General features: G+C 43.0%; 8 protein-coding genes across 8 annotated transcripts; 3 read left to right on the top strand and 5 right to left on the bottom strand.

Annotated features, from left to right (window-relative positions):
* Positions 1-54: 54 nt before the first annotated feature.
* On the top strand, positions 55-3,780 carry ATC70_000461 (uncharacterized protein; the record flags this gene model as incomplete). The annotated part of the gene is made up of 1 exon (XM_064819877.1): positions 55-3,780. One exon carries the CDS (start codon positions 55-57, stop codon positions 3,778-3,780), a length of 3,726 nt encoding a protein of 1,241 aa, XP_064683797.1.
* A 709-nt stretch (positions 3,781-4,489) lies between these two features.
* On the bottom strand, positions 4,490-6,364 carry ATC70_000460 (uncharacterized protein; the record flags this gene model as incomplete). The annotated part of the gene is made up of 6 exons (XM_064819876.1): positions 4,490-4,663; positions 4,720-4,940; positions 4,999-5,247; positions 5,307-5,550; positions 5,605-5,884; positions 5,943-6,364. The coding sequence occupies 6 exons, from the start codon at positions 6,362-6,364 to the stop codon at positions 4,490-4,492; spliced, it is 1,590 nt and encodes a 529-aa protein (XP_064683796.1).
* A 914-nt stretch (positions 6,365-7,278) lies between these two features.
* Positions 7,279-11,050, bottom strand: ATC70_000459 (uncharacterized protein; the record flags this gene model as incomplete). The annotated part of the gene is made up of 6 exons (XM_064819875.1): positions 7,279-7,893; positions 7,949-8,232; positions 8,286-8,424; positions 8,487-9,867; positions 9,921-10,476; positions 10,534-11,050. 6 exons carry the CDS (start codon positions 11,048-11,050, stop codon positions 7,279-7,281), a joined length of 3,492 nt encoding a protein of 1,163 aa, XP_064683795.1.
* Positions 11,051-12,370: 1,320 nt separating this feature from the next.
* Positions 12,371-15,012, bottom strand: ERC1_1 (ethionine resistance protein; the record flags this gene model as incomplete). Its single annotated transcript, XM_064819874.1, has 7 exons — positions 12,371-13,090; positions 13,149-13,328; positions 13,393-14,112; positions 14,170-14,222; positions 14,275-14,400; positions 14,465-14,605; positions 14,664-15,012. 7 exons carry the CDS (start codon positions 15,010-15,012, stop codon positions 12,371-12,373), a joined length of 2,289 nt encoding a protein of 762 aa, XP_064683794.1.
* An 811-nt stretch (positions 15,013-15,823) lies between these two features.
* ATC70_000457 (S4 domain-containing protein) lies at positions 15,824-17,723 on the top strand (the record flags this gene model as incomplete). Its single annotated transcript, XM_064819873.1, has 6 exons — positions 15,824-16,015; positions 16,074-16,264; positions 16,324-16,445; positions 16,509-16,943; positions 16,997-17,130; positions 17,190-17,723. 6 exons carry the CDS (start codon positions 15,824-15,826, stop codon positions 17,721-17,723), a joined length of 1,608 nt encoding a protein of 535 aa, XP_064683793.1.
* A 79-nt stretch (positions 17,724-17,802) lies between these two features.
* ATC70_000456 (uncharacterized protein) lies at positions 17,803-19,976 on the top strand (the record flags this gene model as incomplete). The annotated part of the gene is made up of 13 exons (XM_064819872.1): positions 17,803-18,055; positions 18,111-18,144; positions 18,201-18,227; positions 18,277-18,410; positions 18,469-18,726; positions 18,783-18,925; positions 18,978-19,121; positions 19,179-19,202; positions 19,257-19,359; positions 19,421-19,572; positions 19,633-19,674; positions 19,736-19,810; positions 19,863-19,976. 13 exons carry the CDS (start codon positions 17,803-17,805, stop codon positions 19,974-19,976), a joined length of 1,503 nt encoding a protein of 500 aa, XP_064683792.1.
* A 104-nt stretch (positions 19,977-20,080) lies between these two features.
* On the bottom strand, positions 20,081-20,887 carry ATC70_000455 (uncharacterized protein; the record flags this gene model as incomplete). The annotated part of the gene is made up of 5 exons (XM_064819871.1): positions 20,081-20,199; positions 20,256-20,438; positions 20,499-20,568; positions 20,637-20,747; positions 20,804-20,887. 5 exons carry the CDS (start codon positions 20,885-20,887, stop codon positions 20,081-20,083), a joined length of 567 nt encoding a protein of 188 aa, XP_064683791.1.
* Positions 20,888-21,168: 281 nt separating this feature from the next.
* Positions 21,169-24,479, bottom strand: ATC70_000454 (uncharacterized protein; the record flags this gene model as incomplete). The annotated part of the gene is made up of 13 exons (XM_064819870.1): positions 21,169-21,463; positions 21,517-21,625; positions 21,680-21,993; positions 22,047-22,429; positions 22,491-22,718; positions 22,778-22,953; positions 23,103-23,350; positions 23,702-23,856; positions 23,908-24,017; positions 24,082-24,097; positions 24,150-24,192; positions 24,252-24,293; positions 24,346-24,479. 13 exons carry the CDS (start codon positions 24,477-24,479, stop codon positions 21,169-21,171), a joined length of 2,253 nt encoding a protein of 750 aa, XP_064683790.1.
* Between the last annotated feature and the right edge of the window lie 361 nt (positions 24,480-24,840).

Here is a 24,840-nt window from a genome sequence, read left to right as displayed (position 1 = left end):
CATTACCGTCAGCAGGCCCACCTCACTGATGATAATGTGCGTGCTTTCTCTTTTATGTTTCCTCGGTCTTCCTTTGTCGTCTCGAAGCATTGTGCAATAGTGTGTCTGAAGCAAGGCTTGGAGCTCGCGGATGCCACCATCTCTCGTGACGAACGCTGCATCACCGCCACTATTAAGGACGCTAATCACACCATATGCCAGATAGCTAATGTGTACATGCCCGTGCACAGAGCCCATCGCTATGCTTTCCTGGAGGAGCTGATGTCCATGCCCTTCTGGTCTGATATGCTTGACTCCCAGTGGATCTTGCTTGGGGATTTCAATATCCATTTGCATGATGCGGTCGAAGCTCGTCTCCCTAGAGTCCAACCTTTTGTTGAATGGCTGAACACTCATTTTTTCAACTGTTTTCCAAAAGGCACAATGACTCTCCCTAAAGCTGGCACCACCATTGACTATGTCTTTGCTCCTCCTCCTATGGCGACTCGTATCATCAACACTCAGACTCACCACATTCCACCTGAGTGGACCGATCACAGCCTCCTCACAATCGATCTGGTCACCTCTGGCGTCCAGTTGGGTCCTGGCAGCTGGCGTTTGAATCCGTACTTGCTTGAGAACCGTGAATTCCAAGCCCTTTTGGATAAAACCGTGGATATGTTTTTGGCGTCTGACTATTATACGACAGATGTGGCTGATATGGGTGTCTCTGCTCAGGAGAAGTGGGAATCTCTCAAGTCGATCATCAAGTACTGTGCCAAACAGTTCACCAAAGGCCAGAAGGCTCGCTTCAAAGCTCGAGTCTCCCACCTCCAACGTGAACGGGAACAGCTACTTGGGACCCCGGAGGAGTCGGCAAGGATCAAAAGACTGGAGCAACTGATTGAGCAACGGATTCAAGATGACACTCGTCAAGCTATGCTGCGTTCGGCTACTCGTTGGCTGGAAATGGGAGAGCAGAACAACAAATACTTTTTCAATGTGATCAAGGATCGTGAGGCGCAACAAACCATCCAGTCCCTGAAAAAGGCTGGCACTGGAGAGAAGCTGACAGACATGGGCGACATTCTCCAAGAAGCTCGTACTTTCTATCAGGATCTCTACACACCTGAAGACATTGATTTGGCTGCCGTCAACTCTCTCTTTGACAATATCCCTGCTGATGCGAAGCTACAAGAAGCTGAGGCAGACCGGCTGATTGAACCACCCTCCACAGACTCTGTCTTGCTGTTACTGGACCATGCACCCAAGAACAAGTCTCCTGGTTTGGATGGCCTTCCGTTTGAGGTGTATCGCTATTTGGCGGCGAAGTTCCCTGCTGTTCTGCTTCTCTTGCAGCAAGTGCTGACTGATGCGCTGCGTGGTGTCTTCCCTGACTCTTGGAAAGAAACGAGGATGGTACTGCTGTTCAAGAAGGGCGATCCAGAGCTCCTCAAGAACTGGCGACCTCTCTCGATGATCAATAGCGATGCTAAGCTGTTCACCAAGATGTTAGCCAACCGGTTCAAACGTGTCCTCTCCCGATTGATTACGCCGTACCAAACAGGCTTTATGCCTCACCGGCTCATCTCGGACAATGCGTGGTTGAACCAGACGCTGATGACCAACCTCCGTGATGCAGCTCCTCAGGATCCCAATGTCGCCGTACTCTTGGATCAAGAGAAAGCCTATGATCGGGTCAATCCGACATATCTGGCGATGGTTCTTCGTCAGTTTGGCTTCCCGGCATCGTTGGTATCCAGTGTGTCAAGTCTGTTCTTTGGTACTCGTATCTCCTTGTCAATCAATGGGTGGTTGGGCGCCCCCATCGATCAACAACGTGGTTTACGACAGGGTGATCCGTTGTCCCCTTTGCTGTTCAACCTGGCTTTCGAGCCGTTCCTTAGAACCATCTTGGCCTGCCCTTCTCTTCAAGGCGTCTCAATGTCTACCGCTGTCCGTGCTCCTCTCGCAGGGCGTATCTCTCGTGCCTCCTCTCTCGTGCCGGTCCAAGGCGACCATGATCTCCTACGCGCTCCGGCGACCCCTCCACGGGTGAAGCTGTTGAGCTATGCCGATGATCTGGAAGTCTTCCTGACTTCTACGGCGGAATGGCCTGTGCTGCTGTCTCTTTTGTCGCTCTATGGCAAAGCGTCCAACGCCAAGGTCAATTTGGAGAAAACCGTGCTGTTGTCGCTGTCAGGCGAGGCTCATGCTGATTGGAAGCGAGTGACGGAAACGTCTAACATTGAGTGGTACGACAGCTCGTCAGTTGGCTCTGTGAGGTATCTAGGTTACCCTCTGTATCATACAGAGGAGCAGTTGCAGCATTTCCTGAATTCCATTACCGTGAAGATTCAACGTCATTGCAATCTGCTCACCAAGCGGCAGCTATCCATTCGTGGAAAGGGTTTAGTGGCGAATTCCCTTCTGCTGTCTCGCTTGTGGCATCTCCTGCGTGTGGTTGTGGTTCCTGACAAGTGGCTGGAGGAGATACAGCGCGTGGTACGCCAGTACATCGTCTCGTTTTGGCCTACTGTGGCTTGGGATTCTCTCTGCCTTCCTAGGAAGCATGGAGGTATTGGTCTGGTTGACATCAAGAAGCAACATCTCGCCTTGCATCTCATATATGTCAAGCGTCTGCTTCGTCCCAGATCCCCAGCGGATTTCCTCACTCCCTGGCTGATGTATACATTCCATGTATACTCAGGTCATGCTACGGTGCTGCCTTTGCTGCTATACCCACGTACCTGCTGGCCGCGTGTGCGGAAATGCCCTCACTTGGAGCATCTGGCTCGTCTACTCACTCGTTTGCCTCCCTTGACTCTCACTCCTGAGTGGCCGTCTTGGTGGCTCCTAGATCTGCCCTGGTTACAAGTATGCTCCCTGTCTCCCACAGCGACTTTGCCTTTGACTAGGAACAGTGACAAACTGCCACCTCATGCCTTGATTGCCAGCCTCTTGAGCGTGCTCCCCAACTCCCACATCTTGGTTTGCGTGCGTCCCCGTGATACTGCTGCATTGCAACATCTGTTCAATGCCTTGTGCCCCATCGAGGGTCCTCCTGTTTGGGCTGTCCCTGCTCCTCTCAGGTCCGTCATGGCCTTCACCGCTCCAGAGCGAACCGCACTGCTGGAGAGTTCCACTACCCCCTCTCCACCCACGGCTAGCTTTTCGCATTGGTTCATCACCACTGGCCCTCGCTCAAAAGCTACAGTGGACAAGATCACTCTCGGGGCGTTACGCCGTTCCTGGCATCCGTCATTTGACATGTTGCGTCGCCCAGCCCATCCTCCTGGCTATCGCCCACCACATCTCCTGCTTCCTCCTCACCTCTGGCGTGATTTCTGGTCTCTCTGTCTCCCGCCCAAGGCATTTACACCGTGGTGGCGTTTGCTGCATGGACATCTCTCGGTGCAGGTTCGCCTGCACTCCATGAACCGTGTGAAGTATCCTTCCCCACTGTGTAAGATGTGTCATGAAGCAACTGAAGATGAATACCATATGGTCATTGGCTGCAGTATGAAGTCCCTCTTCTGGTATGAGTTTGTCTCTCACCTTGGTCTTGCTGATCTGTTCCCTACGGACGAGGCCATCTGGATTGGGTTGACCACCCTTCACGGCCAGGACAACAATCCTCTGGACATTTCCATCTTGGAACTTCTCGGCGCTGCCTTCTCATCTATCTGGCAACATCATTGGGGCTGCACAATTGATGGTAAATCTTGGATCACTCGGGCTGTTTTCTCCTCTTTTCTGGAAGATCATTCCAAGTTAATTTCTTCTTTCTTAGACATGTAAGACCCTTATGGCACCTTACTGTCTATAATATAAATAAAAAACACATTTAAATACAAAAAAAAAATTTTGATATGATATATCGGGCTGTTTTCTCCTCTTTTCTGGAAGATCATTCCAAGTTAATTTCTTCTTTCTTAGACATGTAAGACCCTTATGGCACCTTACTGTCTATAATATAAATAAAAAACACATTTAAATACAAAAAAAAAAAATTTTGATATGATATATATCATAGTAAAAGTCTTCATTTTCAAGGTGAAAAACACGATCATTTGATTTTTGTAAAAAAACTATGAGGGGTACCTCATGCTTTTTGGTCGATTTTTGGCCATGTTTTTTTGGTCCCCAAAAAATTGAGCAAAGGTGGCAATAAGTAACTGCCAGATGAAGGCAATTGTTTGGTGTTATTCTGGCAGTCTAAAACAGCCTCTAGCACGAGAAATCACTGCTCAAATGCACTCAAATTTTGCTGTGTTTCGCTTACTTTTGAGTAGTAAGAGGTAATGCCAATATGCTGTCTGTACGCATACGAACTGTTTTCATTTGAAGCTAGAAAGAGCAAGTATCTATGTTATTGGTATTTTATACGGATAAGTCATTAAAACCAGACTTTAGATTTGATACATATAAAGCACTGAAACCGTTTTATTGATTTATCTCAATTGAGATACTGTAAAGGTATTTATGTTGAAGACAATCATGGATGATATTAAGCAACAAGAGCATTTGGACGTCTAGCGAATTTGACATTATATGCAAGAGGTAAGACGGTCAGACCAGCATCTCTTCCTCCATCGAGGTTGGGGTATTCTCCAGGTACAGCTGGTTCAATGAAGCATCTAGCAAACACCTGAACAAAAGCATAAAAGATCTCCACCTCAGCCTGCGGACATTGCCATGAGTACTCAATCATCAACCTGACATTCGACAATGACTTACCAAGTAGATGCCCGGACATATGCGTCGTCCCCATCCAAAACTATAGGTATCTCTTTGTTCTATGCTACCGTTTGCTGAAGCTTGCATTGTCTTGAGATTATTCAAAAATCTCTCTGGAATAAACTCAAAAGGATTTTTATAACGTTCAGTATTGGTATGCATGCTTCCCATGTTGGAGATCAAGGTGCTGTTCTTGGGAATGAAGTAGCCGTCCACAATAACTATTAGGAGCATCCGAGTCAGCCGCTTTTGTCTGTTATGGCATTATTGGTTACTCACTGTCTTTATCAGTTGTATGCGAGAGACCAAAAGAACTTGTGGGCCTATATCGCATGCATTCCTTCATAACAGAGATACAAAGTGGGATTTCCTCTCTTTCATTAAAGTGAGGGATACGGCCGTGAGTTCTGATAAAGGCATCAATCTCGTCAGAGACCCTTTTTTGAAGATCAGGGTATCTACACAAAATCGCATAGTTCCAGGACATGGTGACAGAAATTGTGTCGGTACCAGCAGCAATTAAATCAGCTATATACGACAGAGGAGGCAATTAGTAGCATTACATTGCCTTGATAGTGATAACTTACACATAAATACAACCATATCATTTTCATCCATAACATAGCCATTTTCTCCAATAGACTTGATGATGTTGGGCCCTTCTTTTGTAAAAGCTTCTCTGATCAGTTTTCTGTAGGTAGGATTTCTTTCGTTATAGATGAAACTCTTCATTTTGGCTTCTGTGCCAAAGAAATAATCGATGACGGAGAGAGCGGGCAAGAAACTAGGCAAATCATTCTTCAACGCTGCTAATTTCATGGTTTTTTCAACCTAAAGGAGCACTATGAATAGCTGATTTGATAGGCTGTCAAGTTGTATACCTACCACATGCGCCAAAGTTTGAAATTCGGGATCATCAATGTTTTTGAAGCTTCTTCCAAAGCCAGCATTGAAAATGACATTCAAGGTCAATAGCTCCAGACACTTTAACGGATCAACGCTGCCATTGATCTCGGTTGCATTGATTAATCTTTTGGCCAACTCAGAGGATTCTTTTAGAATGGAGTCCGTGTAATTCTGGTCAATCATTCTAGGTGAAAGTACAGAGAGAGCAGCTGATCTAAACATCTTGAAGGACTCATTTGGTTGACTAAACACAATACCCCTGAGTTTCTATGTGTGAGTAACCCATCTTGACTTTCTGAATCTTTGCAAATACTTACTTCCCCTTAAAACTGTAATACTCGTACGAGTAAGTGCTATAAGGCCTGAACGATGTATTGGCACCATGGGTCACGAATATCTTGTGCGCTAGGAAAGGATCATCGATAATATGCCAATCTTGACAACCCATTTTGATCTTGATAAGAGGACCCAATTCACGATGCCATTCAGAAACAGTTTTTCCAGGCAATTCACCCAAGGAAAACATATGGCCGACATATGGGTAACAAGCACCAGGTACAGGAATCTCCTTGAAACCTTGTTCTCTCATCTTTTTTTTGTGTTTGCTGGCTGAGATTAGCTTATAAGAGGCAAACAAAACTGTAGTCGCAGCCGCAATGCTGACAATAGGTGCAAGTTTTTCACGGTCAATGCGTTGCGGTAGGCGGATGGCTTCAACAAGTTTTGTAATATGGTCCATTTTGTGATATACAGTATATATAGAGTATATTGGAATGAAAGCAAAATAGGCAAGGCAATCTTAGGTTTAAATAGAACAATAATTAGTTGCTTCCACATGTTTTTCCTTGTTCTACAAGTCAAGTTTACATGAAGGGTTAGATTACTTTGGCTGTTGATCGCATACAGAGAGTATATAGATGCGCACAAGTAATTTCGGTTTTCCAATGTACAACACGCTACACAGAAACTCAAAATGTCAACTCATTATAAACGGATACCCCATCTATCAGCTTGTTGATGTGCAATAAATGCCATCAAAAAAAGTATAGTTGCCTTAAAGCAGTTTTTCAACGCATCCAAATGACTGCAAAATAGTTGCCGTGCTGGCCAGAGTAAAGCTACATGCTACAAATCATCATGTTTTCCGTTTTTCAAGTTACGTTGCAAAGTTCATTAGCAATTCAAATCCCTCAGAAGCACAAATATACGGTGATTCCGAACACATTACATGGAATACCTCAATTTATTGCTACTCGTCAAATCAAAGTAATATTTTCGTAGTAATCTGTTTTCTCTATAGCCAAATCTTTTAAACGATAATGCTCGGTATTACTGTAACATCGTCTATAACGATATGGAATTAATGTTGCACATCCATCGCACATTCAACTTAAAGGTAAGACTATTCAAACAGTTGTTCGGGTATGTATAAATCAGCAACAAATAGCTTACATACGAAATGCAAGCAACTTGATCAGTTTTGGTCACGAATAAAAGACTGGAGAGACTCAAGAATAATATAAACATTCGAAACAAGATACAATATAGAGATCTCACTGCTTCATATTCAAATGACAGCATCATCAATGCAAATTATACGAAATAGTGTGTGTATGAGATTGATTTAATTTGTAAAATGCCATGTGTAGATAATTAATGGCCATAGTATACTTTTGGATAACTTCTAATGATTGTCGATGATGACATGCGCTCTTCTGCCATCAACTTTCTCTCCTGTTTGGCCCATTCTTCAAATTTTCTCATAATAATACCAGTGCTATCGAATTCACCCTCTCGACGTCCATGATCTTCACTTTTTTCGGTCGTTGCTCCTTCTACCATGCGAGTTTGACCCCACGAAAAGTCATCAAAATGCCAGTAAGCGTAAGCAGGTAAAATGAAATTCCAAATGGGTAATGATAGCAAGTACACACCCATCCAGCCAATGTACACCATCTTGCGAGTCGTTAATGCAATGAGCACCGCGGGTAGACCGAGAATAGCTGCCAACAGCATCAATGGAATGATAGGAATAGGTGTGACAAAGAAGGATATGATAATCAAGTAGATAGTGAATGAAATGGCAGCAGGTAAAACAACGGTGCCCACGAGTTCCATAAAAACTACAAATTGCATGGAAAAGCAAAAGGTGCCACATAAATCGCGGATCAGCACGAGCTCCAACAGATTATGTACAGTAGAATTGATCCATCTTCGTCGTTGTGACAGTAACACTTCAAATGTATCAGGAACCACCGTTTTACACACCTGTTATGATATGGTTAAGACAGAATAGTTGTATTGAAGAACGCCCTATACTTACAGCTTGAGGCACAAATATCATTTTGCGCTTGGGGAATGTTCGAAGCATCAGTGTAGTGAGATATCTGTCTTCACCCAAGAGGAGCAAGTTTTTTTTATGAAGCGTATCCACCACGTTTTCGCAGTACATTTCGACAATGTCAGACGAACAGAAGATGGGTACATAACGATCGCCTTTAGGAGCAATAATACGGTACATACAGAAACATCCAGGGAGACAGGTAACACCACCAAAGATGGACTCGAATGCTTTACTCATATGATGCGAAATGTAATATTCAAAGACTATCGACAGACAGAGTGAGTGGTTATTCCCATATGTGTAATCATACTCGTACCTTGAATAGCAGTGACCCAACTATCACTCTTATTGGCAATCTTTGTTTCTCCACATAGACCCATAATATAAGGGTCTCTGGACATGCATGCAATCATGCGTGCTAAAGAATCAGGGTATACCTTTGTGTCAGCGTCCACCTATAAACCCTCGACATATTAGACGATTGCAATGGTTTTCATAAGAATCTGTTCTACTTTACCATTAAGCATGTTTCAAATCTTGAGGGATGATTGCCAGTCAACTTGACAACGGCTTTACAGAACTGATATTCTAAATCACACATACGCTCGCCGTAATACACCTTTTGCATGGCGTTCATCAAAATAACTTGACTATCACGCTTGCCGCGATTACCAGGCTTCTTGTCGCTGGCCTCAGCTTCTGTACCGCACTTGACAATCACAATCATAGGCACTGTCTGTTGTTGATCTTCAGGTATGACCTCCGGGATCTTGGACGCATCTGTATTGTAGCTGTAGTAGCCAGCATACACTTTAGCCATGTTGTGGCGCTTGGTACCATCTGCAATAGCGACATAGGATGAAGGCTGGACTTGCTCTCGAGGTACGAGGTCATCCTTCATCATGGAGAGCACAATATCAGGTGTTGAGCTGCCGTTACCAGAGCCAGTAATGATACCATCACAAATGACCAGCAGCATCTTGTGTGAGCTTGGGTAATCTGTGTTGGCTAGTGAATCCAGCGTAGTGCGAAGGCCTTCTTCGCCTTCAGAGTAGCAGGTTACCACCATGAATGTATGAATGAGGTCAAAGTTAAAGTTGTGTGTCTGTGCTTGCAAGATAGAGGCATTGTTTTGAGACTGATTGTCGTCCATATTACGAAAGAATTGAGAGCTGAGGGTATAAGGTATATTGGGTGATGCCATGTTGCTGTAGCTGCCATCCAGCATGCTAGCAGGTGTGCCAAAATGGCGTGAACTACTGAGCGAACGGGGCGAATTGGGCTGCGTGAATCGGGATGTGGTGGGGAAGAATCTGCGTTTTGCCTTTTGCTGTTGATTGACCTGAGGTGAATTGACAGCGGAATGAGCCATTTCATCAGTGGCGAACGAGTTGCGGACATCAGCCGTAGTCAGAGGTGCTGGGACAGCAGGGCCTGTTTGCTGAACGATAGATGCAATAGGGATAGAAGCAATGCTCTGTGTTCTTGGGTAATGCATTTCTTCTGCATTGTTCATCTCCCATTCCAACACCTTCTCCTGTCGTTTACGCCTGTCTTCATCCGTTTCTTCTCGAATGCTGCCCAATTTCCAAGAGACAAACCAGCCAAAGACCAGCGCCAAAAAGAAACGAATCAACACCACGCCCAAGATGACAGCCAGAGACACCCACAAGACGATATCGGAAATAATACAGCCTGTGGACCTAGTATCGACCACACCCACTTTGAGAATATCTGTAAGACACTTGCCAATTTGCAGTCTATCAGCAGTGGTACTGAGCCAGTAAGTGGCATCTCTGCCGATGAACGCACTTCCAGGGCCCACAATCTGGGCGACCTGAATAGGCAGAGGGATATTTGGCGTGAGGTAACGGAGACGAGAGAGATCCAGCACATTTCTACAAGATCGCTCAGTACTCTTATGTATCCGTCAGCATGACGAACGACTTACCCATTGAAGGCTACCAAACTAGTGCCTGGTTTCTGAATATCTGTCCAGTTGTAGTAAACATCACCCACCACATCCAAACGACGCAGAGCCAGCCGAGAATTGGTGCTGATATGACAGCCATTGCGCTGCGGGTTGTCTGTCGCATTGATTTTGGGGTCGTATCTATCCAGTGTCACACATGGAAAGTAGTTGGCTACATTGCCATTCTGATCATCCGCTTGAATAGGCTTCAAAATGCCTTTGCAGTTGTAATTTACGGTTTGAAACAAAAAGGACAGATCACGGCCGCCAACACCTAATTCTTGTAAATCGCCACTACCAGGCATATCAATCACTGGCGTAGGATGTCTAAATGATTTCAAATCAAAGGCTCTTCCAGAAATGACAATGTGGTTGTACTCGACGCCCGTGGGACGAATACGATTGGCTTGCCTTCCACACACAGTAGCATTGAAGCCAAATGTCAGGAAACCGACGATAGCGCACAAAAAGATGATGACTTGCACCAGCGACACCTTTTCACGCCATGCTTGCTGCATACCTTTATCTTTGATACCTGTATCTTGTGTTAATACAGCTGTTATCACTCTCTTTTCTAGTGACTTTATCTCACCAAATGTTCTCAACATGAATGGAGGTGCCCACCATGTCAGTATCCAACTTGCCGTTGTCCAGCAATTGGCAGGTCTTCTTTTAGATTGCTTTGAAGCTGTGCTGTTGCCAGCATCTTTGGGAGCATTGGAATGGCTGGATGAATTGACCAAGTATTGAGCTCTTCTTAGATCTTCTGGCCTTTGTGCTCTTTCAGGTCGACTGTCTGTTGGCAATTCCGCCTTTCGTGGTCTACTGGCATTGTTGGCGGTCGAGTAGGGTCTCGTGGTATTAGTGGCCGTAGTGGTGGTGGTTATGGGCGTGGCTGAACTGCTCATGATGGATGCTGCTGGGTGCATTCTCTGTGATCCAGTGTTTTGTGATGGCTGTGGCGTACCTATATTGTTGGTCTCTACTCGAAGATTGGCATTGGGCAATGGCTTTTTCTGATTATCATTGCTGGTGCCATCTTTTTCTGATGTTGTGGATGGCTTTTCAGGTGGAGGTGTCTCTGACTTTTTATTTTCCGATTTACTCATTGTAAGTATACGGTAAAAGAGAGAGAGAGAGAGATAGAAAGGAAAATAGGAAGAGAGAGAGAGAGAGAGAGAGAGAGGAAAGAAAAGAGAAGGCAAATTTGCAACAAACATTGTTGGAAAATTTAATATAGAAAAATGGCCATTCTTTAAACAAGTTCTGATTGAAATATCCACGTTAATTTCCTATGGCCATTTACCATAGGGCTGAATTAAGGGCGTCTATTTTTCTATTAGTTATGAGTATGTCTACGCTTCAGACGGTTTTCTATCTTTGCTTTGCTTCGGTGAGAGTCTACCTATGCAGCGGCAGCTCGCGCTACCAATTACCCTTGCTCATCTCTTCAAAATACTGCTACTTTCATTTAAACCCTCCACTTACACTTGAGAACCCTTCGTAATATCGGTGGACCTGACTCATATGTGATGTTTCACATACGTATACACATTAACACTTCATATACAGGCAACCACTGGTATTACCTCTTTCTAGTCAAACGTGTACCTAATACAGCTAAATTTGTGTGCATTTAAGCCGTATTTTCTCGCATTAAACGCCGTTTTGGATCTCCAGAATAGCACCAAACAATTGCAGTTATTTTCTGACACCTCCCCTACAAAAAAAAAAAAAAAATTCTGACACCTTTGCTCAACTTTTTGGGGATCAAAAAAACATGGCCAAAAATCGACCAAAAATCATGAGGTACCCCTCATGATTTTGATCGAAAATCGAACGATCGCGGTTTTCACCTTGATAATGAAGACTTTTACTATGGCATATATTAATTCAAAATGCTCCTATCGATCTAACGTAACCTCTGAAATCATCTTTGTAGGATCTTGATATGTAAAACTTCGACTTTTTGGCCAGAAACCTCTTTTCATATTTTCACAAATTGCTCAATAAGTTTATTCAAAACATCTACCTTACTTGGTACCATTGGATGCGTCTTGAAAAGCACTCCAAGGAAGGTTAGAGAGGCATGGATGGATTATCATATTCTTATAGTCGAATCTGGCAAAATAGATCAATTAAGTCGAAAAAATAATCGAAATCTGGCCAATCTGGAACAGACCAAGAGTTTGAGTTGGAATTAATTTTGGTGGCAGACATACTTATCATTGCCTTTTTACATAAAGGCAATACAGTAATAGATGCTTTTGAAGCGTATGAAAAGTAGGTGGCAAATTACATAGTAGTATCGTTAGCCCAAGTCTTGCATCTTATAGCGTCAGTCCACCGAAATACTTGTAAGACCACCTTCTTTCTTTTCTGAGACATCAACAGTGTGTGAGGACAATTAATTTATTGTGTTATCGATGTTATGATGCGGTTAAACAGCGGAACGTATCCAAAACATCATCTACAGTGGGCAATCTCCATGTCGCCATGGTCTTTCTGTCTTCAATGCCCACCATAATAGTAAACACAGGCAATTCAGGCGAATCTACCTTTTTCAGCGCCTTGAACATGTCTTCGTCTGTCTTGTCATCACCACAACACATAATAAAGTCAATGTCTTGATTTGCAGACAACAGACGTTTGATAATTTCTCCCTTGTTGGTGGCTGTAGGACGCACCTCCAGGTTCTTTTTGCCAACCAGCACCTCCACAGGCATCTTGGAGAGAATGGCGTTTTCCAAATGATTTTGACACTCTTTGGACTGAAATGCACCGTATTCTGGATCTGCTAATCGATAGTGCCATGTCACGGAGCATCGCTTGTGTTCGATAAAGCTGCCTATCGTTCTTTCTGCGTAATAAGTAAAGATTTCCACCACATCGTGCTTCCAGTTCATGTCAAAGTGCTCTAATAGATTGATCCAGCGGTTGCTTGTGGGGTATTTGACAAAACTGCCGTGTTCTGCACTGAGCCCTAGTCCCTTGACTTGTCCCAGCCATTTGTCCAGTGTTGCCTCATCTCGACCTGAAATCACCCAGACCTGGTTCCTGGGATCACTGCACAGTGATTGCAGTGCTTTTAGCATGGCAGATGTGGGTGCTCTTGAGCCAGGTGACTTTTTCACTGCTGATAATGTGCCCTGCCATCACACACAAGTTAAATTTCTGATCTAAATGCTTACGTATGCATCCACTTACATCGTAATCAAAGCATAACAAACGCTTCTTGGATCCATGGTAAAACGACAAAAGTCTCTCCTTCTCCAAAATGGGGGTATAACTTGATTGCTCTGATGTAGCGATAGATTCCTGTAGTACCTTTACAAACGACTGAGCCCAAAACGATGCTGTATGTGTCTTGACATGAGCAAACATTTGCTAATAGACCCTGATTGAGTATACCACTATATCGTTGAAGATGCCTGTAAAAAGAAAAGCTTACCATGTGTCTTGATTGCTTCTCTTCGTCTGACATGAGCAACGCTTCATTCATAGCTTTTGCCACACCAGCATAGTCCCAAGGATTCACCATCAAAGAAGAGCTAAGCGACCCAGCCGTGCCTGTCAGCTCTGACAAGATCAAAGGTCCGTGTTGATGTTCCTGACAGATGACATACTCTAAGCTTGTGGTATTCATACCATCTCTATTTGCTGTGATTACTGCTGCATCAGCAGTCGATAGCAGGGCGTAATATTCATCTAATTGAATTTGGTGGTGAAAATGATAGACTGGTGAAAACTCTAGATTTCCATATTTATTATTAATGTGTGCTACAGTCTCGGAAACTTTGTGTTCCAGTTTAGCGGATTCGTTGGTAGCACCATCCGTCAGCTGAATCATGACCACCTTGTTCCTCCATTCTGGGAAATCTATCAGGAACTTCTCAAACGCAGCGAGTTTCTGAAGCACGCCCTTGACAAGATCAATCTTGTCTCTGCCCACCAGTATCTTTTTACCAGCATACATGCCTTTGATGGCTTGGATTTTGGATTGCACGCTGGGTGCCTGGCATCGTGACGCAATTTCGACAGGATCCACACCGATAGGAAACGTGCCCACATGACAGAAATGGCCATCCAAGCATCTCAGTCCTTCAGGCGTCGATTCGTATCCAAGTACACGTGTGCAGGTGGAGAGGAAATGGCGAGCATAGGCATATGTCTGGCATGAATTTTAGTTGCCATGGTAACGAGGAGGAAAAAAGCAAGGTTTACGTACCTGAAATCCAATTAAATTGGCTCCAATCATTCCTTTCAGGATCTCTTGTCTCTCTATCATTCAACTTGTCAGTATGTCGCTTTCAACAAGCACGGCACACCTTACTTGGCAAACATCTAAAGATTTCAGATGTTGGAAATGGAGAGTGAACAAACAATCCAATTCTAGCCTTTGGATGCTTTTCTCTTATCATGGATGGTACCAGTAACAAGTGATAATCATGCACCCAGACTACACACAAATGTAAAGCGTCAGTAAGCCACGTTCTTCCCCAAGATCCACAGTGATACATTACTGATGTCTCCTTCTTGATATATCTCTGACACAAAATCCGCATAAAGCTGATTGACTGTTGTATACGCCTCCCATTGCTTTCTTTCCAATCTGCCATCGGTAGCATTATTCCAAATTATGTAATGAAACAGAGGCCACAGCACTATATGAGGAGACGATAAGCATCTCTCGACGCTGTGAACATGATGTAGAGTACAAACTTGTTTTGCAGTAACCGTCATAGTGACCAGATACACTTTCGCCATCCACAAACAGCGGTATACATTGGTAGTTTTTCTTCAGCTCGTTGTATAACTCAGCCTTTTGCATTTTGTTGAGATGATCCATGGGCTCCTTGGTGTATCCATCAAATTTCTGCTGGATCATGTTGATTTGTCCCGTCCAGCCAATGTAGAGTATGTCCCATTCATGTTGCAATGAGTGTATACCACCATACATGGCGCCATGGCCTCGTCGAGGTGTATATTGCCATAAATTGCTCTCTGACGACAGTTCGTAAGGTATCTGATGAGTGACATTGATGATGCGTCCCTTGGAGTTTCTTGTCATGTTGTTTTGTGGAAAATGGAGAGGAAGAGAAAAAAGATTGGAGATAACCACCTTTTTTGCACAAAGAAATTTGTGATTCTGGGTGTGAAAAGAGGTATGTACTCACATGAGCCATCTTTTACTCCATGGGCATTGAAGCTATCCTGTTGCTCGTAGAGTGGATTGAATAGAACTATTGAGATGTCTGTTGCATGTCACTGAGATAAAAGTCATCGCTAGCATCTTTTTGATCGGGTGAAAACTCTTCAGATGGCATGATGGGCATAGAGATGGTCATGATAAGCATAGAAATGGGAAGGCTGTTCAGGAACACCCGAACCCCGAACGATCCAACTTGATACATCTAGCCGAGATTTGACCTTGAATCAAGCTGCTACTGGCCCTCGCGTTCATTCTTGATCTCGCATCTCCAGTGATCTTGAAAACGAGAGCGAAAAAGATCTTTTTCGTGTAACAAACCAAGATAAGATAAGACAGCGAATCAATGTTGAGATGGGATGGATACTGATCCATGAACATTGGATCCATTGAAGGTGCTGTGGATGCGGCAGGTCATGGCATACGTGCTGTCCTTGTTGACTGATCCAATGTTTGTCAGTATAAAACATACAAAAACGAAAGAAATGTGTCTCTATTGTGCGGAAGTCGAACCCTAAATCACATCTCTGACTGCAATGGGAGGGAGGATTGACTCACTCGTCTACACCCCCTCACTTTGGATGGTTACATTCACCCCGCTCTCATCAATGAGCATAGATTGTTTTCTTTCTTCTCTTTCGTTTTCTTCTTCATCCAACACAGATTATTCAGCATGCTATCCATTGCTTCGCGCTTAAGAACCATCTCCAGCAGAGTTGCTTTAACATCCATCAAGCCTATTGCCCAAAAGACTGCTGTTAAAAGTGTGCCTATCATGTGCGCTCGTCGCACCTATGCAACCAAAGAAGTATCCTATACAGTAGACAAGTTCCCGGGCTATGTGCGTAATGAGAATTTTAAAAAGGTGAGTCAATGCCACACACCATCAGCAGAGCACACACTCACATGGATTCCAACATTAGCTCACTGCTCAAGATGTAGAGCATTTCAAGACCATCGTTGGTGAGAATGGCTTGATTCATGACAATCAAGACGATTTATTCGCTTTCAATACCGATTGGATGCACAAATTCCGTGGTAAATCACAACTCGTATTGAAGCCAAAGACCACACAACAAGTCTCTGATATCATGAAATACTGTAACCAGCAAAAGTAAGTACTACTGTGTCGCCAAGACAATGCGGATGCAGCGTTGACCCCTTGAATTGCAGATTGGCTGTTGTGCCTCAAGGTGGTAATACGGGTCTTGTTGGTGGATCCGTGCCTGTATTTGATGAGGTGGTATTGAGTCTGCAGGGCATGAATAAAATTCGTAGCTTCGATAATGTATCAGGTAAGTACCCGTTTATTAAAGGGGTGGGAAAATACATTTAGTCATACGAAATTTGCTCTCTAGGTATCTTGACAGCTGATGCTGGCTGTGTGCTGGAAGTGCTTGACAACTGGTTGGGTGAGAAGGGCTACATGATGCCATTGGATTTAGGTGCCAAGGGAAGTTGCCATATTGGTGGTAATATTGCTACCAATGCAGGCGGTTTGAGATTGTTGCGTTATGGATCTCTTCATGGCACTGTGTTGGGTTTGGAGGTCGTGCTTCCTGATGGTACCATTTTGGATAACATGTCTACCTTGAGAAAGGACAATACTGGCTATGATTTGAAGCAGCTCTTTATTGGATCAGAGGGCACCATCGGTGTCATTACTGGTGTGTCCATCCTCACTCCTCATCGCTCAAAGGCTGTGAATGTCGCTCTTTTGGGTTTGAACTCATTTGAAGATGTGCAAAAGGCGTTCAAGCAATCTCGTGTGGAGCTTTCTGAGATTTTGTCTGGTAATTGAAATTTGTGCATCATACAAGGCTGCAAAACTAACCCGTTCCCGTAGCCTTCGAATTCTGGGATACGAATGCCCTTCAAATGTTCAAAAAGCATGCTACACCCAAGGATGTTATGGAGAAGGAGTATCCCTTTTACGTTTTGATTGAAACCAGCGGTTCCAACAAGGACCACGATGATGAGGTAATGGTGTACATGCCGTTCTCTGCTTGTGCATACACTCTAACAACAACCATGTTTAGAAACTGACAAATTACCTTGAGAATATGATGGTCGATGGTGTAGCAGAAGACGGTGTTGTGGCACAAGACGAGACACAGATTCGTGGGCTTTGGAGTTTACGTGAAGGTTTTACCGAGGCATTAGGTAAGGAGCCTGCTGTCTACAAGTACGATATCTCTATGCCAGTGCCCAAGTTATACGAATGTGTCGAAGATATGCGCCAACATCTGAGAGATGGCGGTGTATTTGGCCAACCTGACTCACCTGTTACTGATGTTGTTGCTTATGGCCATGTGGGCGATGGTAACTTGCACTTGAACATTGCTGCTAGTCGTCTTGAGAGCCGTGTTTCTGCACTGATAGAACCCTACTTGTTTGAATGGGTGGCTAATCATCAAGGCTCCATCAGTGCTGAGCATGGTTTGGGTGTCGCAAAGAACGAGTTCTTGGGCTACTCCAAGTCGCCTGTTATGATTCAAATGATGAAGACCATGAAGAACATGCTTGATCCCAATGGTATCATGAACCCTTACAAGTATCTTCCTTCCCATTAGATTTTTTTTTCCTTTAATTATAAAATTTGGAAATCAAAAAAGAATAAAATAAAAAAAAACAATCTCTCTTTCTCTCTCCATGTTTAAAAATCTAGCTACTGTGCATACAGACACGGTCAAGACGCTTGTCAGTCTCCATAAAACAAAGCTCGACTTGTTGGAGCGACACCCACACGATCATACTGCTTGCCTGTCCATCAAAGAGCCAAACACTATTCAAGCTGCTGACCATACAATGCGAATTCAATGGACAATGGACGCTTGTTGTAGTGATCCAGATAAGCTGACAGTAGAAGCAGAGACTCAAATGTTGGCTGACCTGGCTTTGCAAGGTATGCTTGCTAGTTGTATTGCGTGTTCTTGTAAGCTAACCAGCATGCCAAGCAGGGCACGATGCAGCAGCTTTGTATATTGAACTTGGGTGAGTAGCCGTGTATGATGGTTAAAAGTAAGTGTCTAATAAAGTGCATGTTACAGAGGCACACACGCTACTTTCAAGCTAAAGTAAGTTGGACGAGTATGAAAAGTACATTACATTCTGAAGCTTCTGTAGACAAGAGCAAAAGAAAGCTATTCTTGACACATTATCAAACGCATTGGACACATCAAATACAACAATCAAATATGCCTTTTTTGGCTTTACAGATACATACTGCTACGATCTCAGAAGAAACACTGTTTGTTCTAGTAAGTCATTGAGCATGTATATAAACACAGGCATTCACTTGATATGTTACAAATGTAGGTGGCTCATTGATAGAAAACGGGATTGATCATTGGATGAAACAAGTAGACAGTATTGATACTATATGGCATCTCGTTTTGAAAGGCTCCAAAATACCCAGTGTCTTGAAAATCAGCATTTTCAATGCATCTACCAAACGCAGTGGAAACTTGTTTTTATTTGATCTTTTGGAGCCTAAATTCGTAGAACTGTCTAGTAATGCAACAACAGCTGGAGGAGCCACTACAAATGGTATAGAGAATTGCTTTGACAACTTGCGTAAGTCGATGCAATCTGCATATGCCATGACCTTTACTGACTTGATTACCTTGCAGGATTTTTGATCAAAACCATCGTCGAATCAACAATTGAAAACATACCTGGAGAGCCGGTCATCACTGATTATTACTTTCTGACACACATGATGTCCAAGTTTGTATGCTCTCAGGGCCAATTAATCGTGTTTGCGCATTTGAATGTACGTGTCATCTGCGATAACAGTGGTTCTGTTGTTGCTAAAGCAAAAATAGGAATGCCTAAAGTATCAACGAAAAGAGTCTCTGATGCTACTTGATCTGCTGGAATCAATGAGAAAGATCAAGGTTGTGTCTCTTGCCAACAGTTTTAGAATGGTCAACGAAAGCAATTTCAATTACAAAGTAGACGAGTACAAGGCAAGTTAATGGCTCAAGATGGTTTGTATAGTCTCAACTGACTATGCCATCTTTTAGGACAAACTTCAACATGCTCGAAATGTACGTTCGCAAGTGATTTCAAGGGAGCAGCATTTAACCATATGCTACGCATAGGAAATCAATGAGAAAAAGACTACAATTACTCGTTTCAAAGCTATTTGCCAAGAACTGCATGAGATTATCAATGAGAAAGAAGTGCAACAAAGAGACTTTGAAAGTAAAACAGTGCATTGTTTTTAAACTAAACAAGGTGGTGTATACTAATGTCATGCACATAGTACAATACGAAAAGAAGCGTCAAGAAGATTTGGCCAGAATGCGTGCTCAAGCGTACATAAGAAGAGACAAAATGATTGATAAGCACCGCAACACAATCAAGAAGATTCAAGATTTGACACTGTCAACATTAGCAGAGCTAAAAAAGAGAATGGTATAGAATTAGCCTGTGAAATGCTTCGGCATACAGTTGAACTAATTTGAATGGATGTAGAGCAAGGTGTCTAAGGAGAGAAATCACTGGAAGCAGAGATTTGTAGGATAGTGGTATGCATTTCTTTCACTGGCGCTTTACTGAATCAATGGCACACGTATAGAAAGACGAAGAGGACAGAATGAAGCGCTTGGCAATGAAGGAAGAACAGCTTATTAACATCTGGAAAAAGAAAGAGGTAGGGCAGGCTTTCGTTTACACCTAAAAGGATTCCCAACCTTTATTGCTAGTTTGATCTCTTGCGAGAAGTCAACATATTGAGATCAGAGAGAGAAGAGTTTATCAATATGTTTCAGACATTGCAAGCTAGCTTGATTGCAAAGAGCGTTGATCTGGATGCTTGAGCAAGCATAATAAAATTGAATATAAATGTGATTTTTACTTCTTTTTTTTTTTTTTTTTTTTTTTTTTTTGAAATCTTCAAGTGTGTGTTTATATATATATACATCTAGGCAGTTGCCATCTTCTTTTCAGCAGCTGGGACGAAAACGAAATCGTTTACAGTAAGAGCTAAAGCCTTGATCATGCGTCTGCAAGCAGCGAACCAAATAGCTACACTGACTGAGCCTAATACAGTATGTCAACATCTCGCTCGGTTGTATTCTCATTTTCTGTAAACCTACCTGCAGGAGCGAATGGCCATGACAAAATGCGTTGAGCAGGACCAAACCAGCCGGGAGGAAGATAAAATACAGCACTCTTTCTGAACCACATCACCATCACTAATTGCGATCCATGCACCAAAAACCAAAGCACAGACTTTACTTTGAGCTCAAAGGCAGTTTTTGAATAAGCAATGTCAGCATCTAGATCCATACCATATCCAATTAGACATTGGCGCATCCATCATCTTGATTCGTACTTACTCATCTTCTCGAGATCAGCAACCGATTTATCCAACTTTCTTCGTAATTTTGCCCATTTAGCAAATTCATCCTACAAACAACACAGGTTGAGTCCATGTTTTGCTGATCAACGAACAGGCTGCTGTGTATAATATTTACTTGAGAGCTAGTCTGTCCTAGTTCAGACTTTAGTTTGAGTGTATCTCGTTTCATCTTTTGTTGCTTAGCGACTCGAGCATCTTTGGTGATTTTCACATAAAGATCGTATGTCTATCATATCACGTGGGTCAGACTTTTCCACCCAGTATCATTTCAGCTTGACTTACAAGAGATGTAATGTATGAATAGCCCAAGAACAAGATAGATTCGGTTACCAAGACCAGTAAAAAAATAGTTAGAGGTAAATACATTGCAATTGTCAATGAAAAAGTGAAAGAAGACAATAATTCGCGCCAAAAAGTAATTGGTAAACACTTCTTCCAACAGCTTTACTCGTGACTCGTACGAGATTATGCTGGATCAATGAATGCCTTTAGGTGAATGAAACACCCTTGTGCTGCAGGCATGGCATACAGGGTTTGCATTCATGGTTCATCTGGTGTATGCAATGTTATCCCATCATTTACTTGTATCAATGACTGCAAGTAGAATGTAAAAGATGAGCGCATAAAAGTATCGTTTATTGATTGTTCTACCCAATTACATAATCTTCAGTCATCAGCAAGATGTCCTTGGAGAACTCGGCAGGCAATTGAGATTCAAGATTGTATATGTCCTCCACATCCACACCACATATAAGCTTATCGCTGGTAAATGACACTGACGCAGGGAAGAAGTCGTCGACGCTGTCGCCTGCAACAGAACATTCCAATATACCAGATCTGTTGCTGTTGTTGATGACAGGTATAGTCCACTCCAATACATTTCTTTGCGCATCAACAAAATAGGATCCATCCACTTGAGCTATATTGACTTTGGGGCCAGCACTACGCAATGAATTAGTCAACGCTGGAATGCACCCAACATGTAATCCACTTACGGTAAGGGTAAAGTGATCACAACATCATGCAATTCCACATCTGCTTCAAGCTCATACTCAATATTGACATCGCAGGTGCCATCGCCAGCTGGAGATGGCCAGCAATTGACTGTTGTAAGAGTCAGTTATTACACTCCCTCTATTAAGCACAACTTGGACCTACCTGTGATCGGTACATCTGTATCATCTTGTGATGTAAACTTCCATCGCACTACCTCCAAGTTTTGATTCACAGGGAACGGCCTACTGATATCCTTCATCTGGATGGAATGTCCCTGCTTAAAAGAGGATTTGTCTACATTGGGATGTGTCTTGAATTGAATGGCGCTGTCGTCGTTGGCGTGTATCTTGAAGCAAATCCGAGCACTAGCGGGATCTGCAATGCAAAGTGTCAACACACCGCGGATATCCAGTTGATCCAGATCTCCATCTCTATTCGCTGTCATGGATACGCTCTCCTCAATGTTGAGATGGATTCTAGAAAGCAAAGCATCAGTAATGCTTCGACAGGCTATCATCACTCTACTCACGGCCATTGATCTGTGTTGTGTGTAGCAGGAGCAGAACTCGAACGAGATGGTAAGTGAGCTTCATCCACAACGTCAGTTTTGAGTACTTTGAACAGAGCAGATGCCTTTGCTTTGCGTCCCAACTTCATGCCCTTGGCCTGCGAAACTGGAGGTGTTGAAGAGTGACTGTATGACAGAGGCCTATCGTACAATTGAGCTGATTTGTATGTATCGATGGAAGGTGAATAACGATCCATGCCAAAGCTCTGGCTTGTATCTTTTTCACTTCCATTACTAAAGTTGCCTTGCATGAATCCCTGTCCTCGTTTAGTTGCTTCTTTGCGCTGCATTTCAAACTGCTTGGCTCTTCTCTTGAGCTCCTCTTTTGCGTCTCGCTCTTTATTCTGTATGTCATGCTTTGTGAATACGCTGGCTCAAATGCCAGTGTGTCTCAATATACCGTACCTTGGCAATAATCTCTTGGTTTCTTTCTTCGTGGCTTTCCATAACAATATTGCTCTTTACTTGAGCCAATCTTACATTTTCTCTGTATCCCTCGGTGATGATTTCATCAAATGCGCATAAAACCTCGAAAGCTCTCTTGGAGGTGTCGTATTCAGTGCAATGTCGACATAGATCAGTGACCACACGAGCAAAAAGGCGCAGTGATTCAATATCTTGGAGGATGTTGGACTAGTTGAAGTGATGCATGAGCTCAGTAGTTCATCAGCCCTGCTGTGTGTCTGGTGTACCTGACGATTCGTTACAAGCACTATGAATAGCTCCTCCAATGGTTGGTACACATAACGCACATTCTCTGTCTCGATGGTTGTATGCTGCTTTCCTGCACTCGTTAATTTGGGAAATGCTGCTAATAATCCTTCTACACGAGAGCGTTGAATCTCACAAAACTGACGAGATAGAATAGCTAAGGAATCATAAAATGAGTCAATGTTGCTGTAGTATGGTTTTGTTGCCGATACCTTTTCCACTCTTGGTTACGATCGCTGCTACTAACACAACTTAATAAAATGTAGTTCTTTAGTTTCCATGGACATACGGCATTGTTTCACTCACCATGGCAGTATTCCAAGTTGTTTTGTGTGCAAAAGAGCTGCTTTTTATTGAAATCAAACGTTGTGTTGCAATACCATTTAAGGTTGACTTGAAGCTCAGTGTTAAAGAGCTTTACTTGTCGACCTGGAGCATGGCATGAGAGCTTGGATGAAATGGTTGATACACAATTGATTTTTACTACAGGCTTGAGACGTGTCTCACCAATAATTCTCCATGTTAACAGAGTGTTTGTGCATCGCCAGCCTGGTCTGTGAAAACATGAGCAAAAGTTGGGCTAGCATTGCCCATAGCCTGCCGTTATTGTAGCCTAACATGTTGGCCTAACAAAGGGTTAAAGGATGTACTGGTATAGCATACGATATATCTCTGATATCAGCTTATCATACAACGCAATGCTGGCATTTTGTAGCTAATACGTTGTATAGCGGAATATGCCTACACTTATGGAATCAATGTTGCATGAAACACAGAACAATATTGTGCAAAGAGTAACTTTATTATCAAGAGTATTTCATAGCTATGCCCAGATCGAAATTGTGCGTCGATGGTGGAAATAGCAATACCTTCTGAAGAATCAGATAGTGTCCTTCATCCCTTACAAATTCTCTTTTATGCGCTCATAGGTGGCTTTAATCTCATCCATTGGCTTCTTTAATGTATTCCAACGTACACCCAATCCAGTTTCTCTGTCAGGCTTAGGAATGACATGGAAATGAACGTGAGGAACTGCTTGATTGGCAAGAGGCCCATTGTTCTAATAAAGCGATGAAGTATTGAAAGTGCATCTTGAAATATGGGATCTTACCTGCAACACATTGTATTGAGCAAAACCGCCTGCTGCTGCAATCTTTTTGGCAATGGGCATCACATCAGTGAGATACTCATCGGGTAATTGATGCATAAATTCAGCGTGATCTGTACAGGACATTGGGCTCATCAATCATGGCTGTATAAGCTTCCATCGCTTAAATCTACTCACATTTGGGAATCACCAACTACGTGTACGCGGATTAGTTTACATTCATGCAACATCATTTAGAAACTTACAGAATGACCCTCACTAAGAGGTTCGATGTCCATGAAGGCATAACTACAGACACAAGAAGATATGTTACGATATACACTCATCCAAATGCTCTGATCACTTACGACTTTTCTGTTTCAATAAGCTGGAATGATGGGATCTCTTTTCTGCATTATTGTTGAGTATGATGTATCTATCTCCAATACATCGCATGTATACCTTATAATCTTACAAAAGATACAGTTGTCTGTGAGATGATTATGAGTTGCTGAGGTAGACATGGCACGTTGCTTGCAGAATTGAAGAGGTGTTGGTCGAAGAAAAGGTGTTGTTAAACGGAATAAATGCGTCATTTGTTTGTTCAAGCGTGTGCGTGTGTGAAACTGTCATTTTCTCTTGGCTCCCAGAATATCTAGGTGGATGATGGGCAAGCACTTAAAGTCACTGTTGTCGCATGTCGAAAAGGGTGACACTCCATATAGAATAGAACACCACAGATAGTGTATGATTTATCAAAGTCGGGGCAGTTTATTTTACAAATCATGAATTTGTTAGATCGATTGATAAATTTCTCTTATTGCAGCTTTTTCTTCCGCTTTTCTTTCATACAGTGTTAGCCTGAATGTTCTCTTTTGCTAGGCAGTTGACCAGCAGGATTGTCGAACTGAGTCTAGGAATTTCAATCATGAATGTTGTGTCTCTCGAAACTGGAGA

This window comes from Mucor velutinosus (genome assembly GCF_035048745.1).
Source record: "Mucor velutinosus strain NIH1002 chromosome Unknown tig00000041, whole genome shotgun sequence".
NCBI lineage: Eukaryota > Fungi > Mucoromycota > Mucoromycetes > Mucorales > Mucoraceae > Mucor > Mucor velutinosus.
This window is presented reverse-complemented; position numbering and strand designations above follow the sequence as displayed.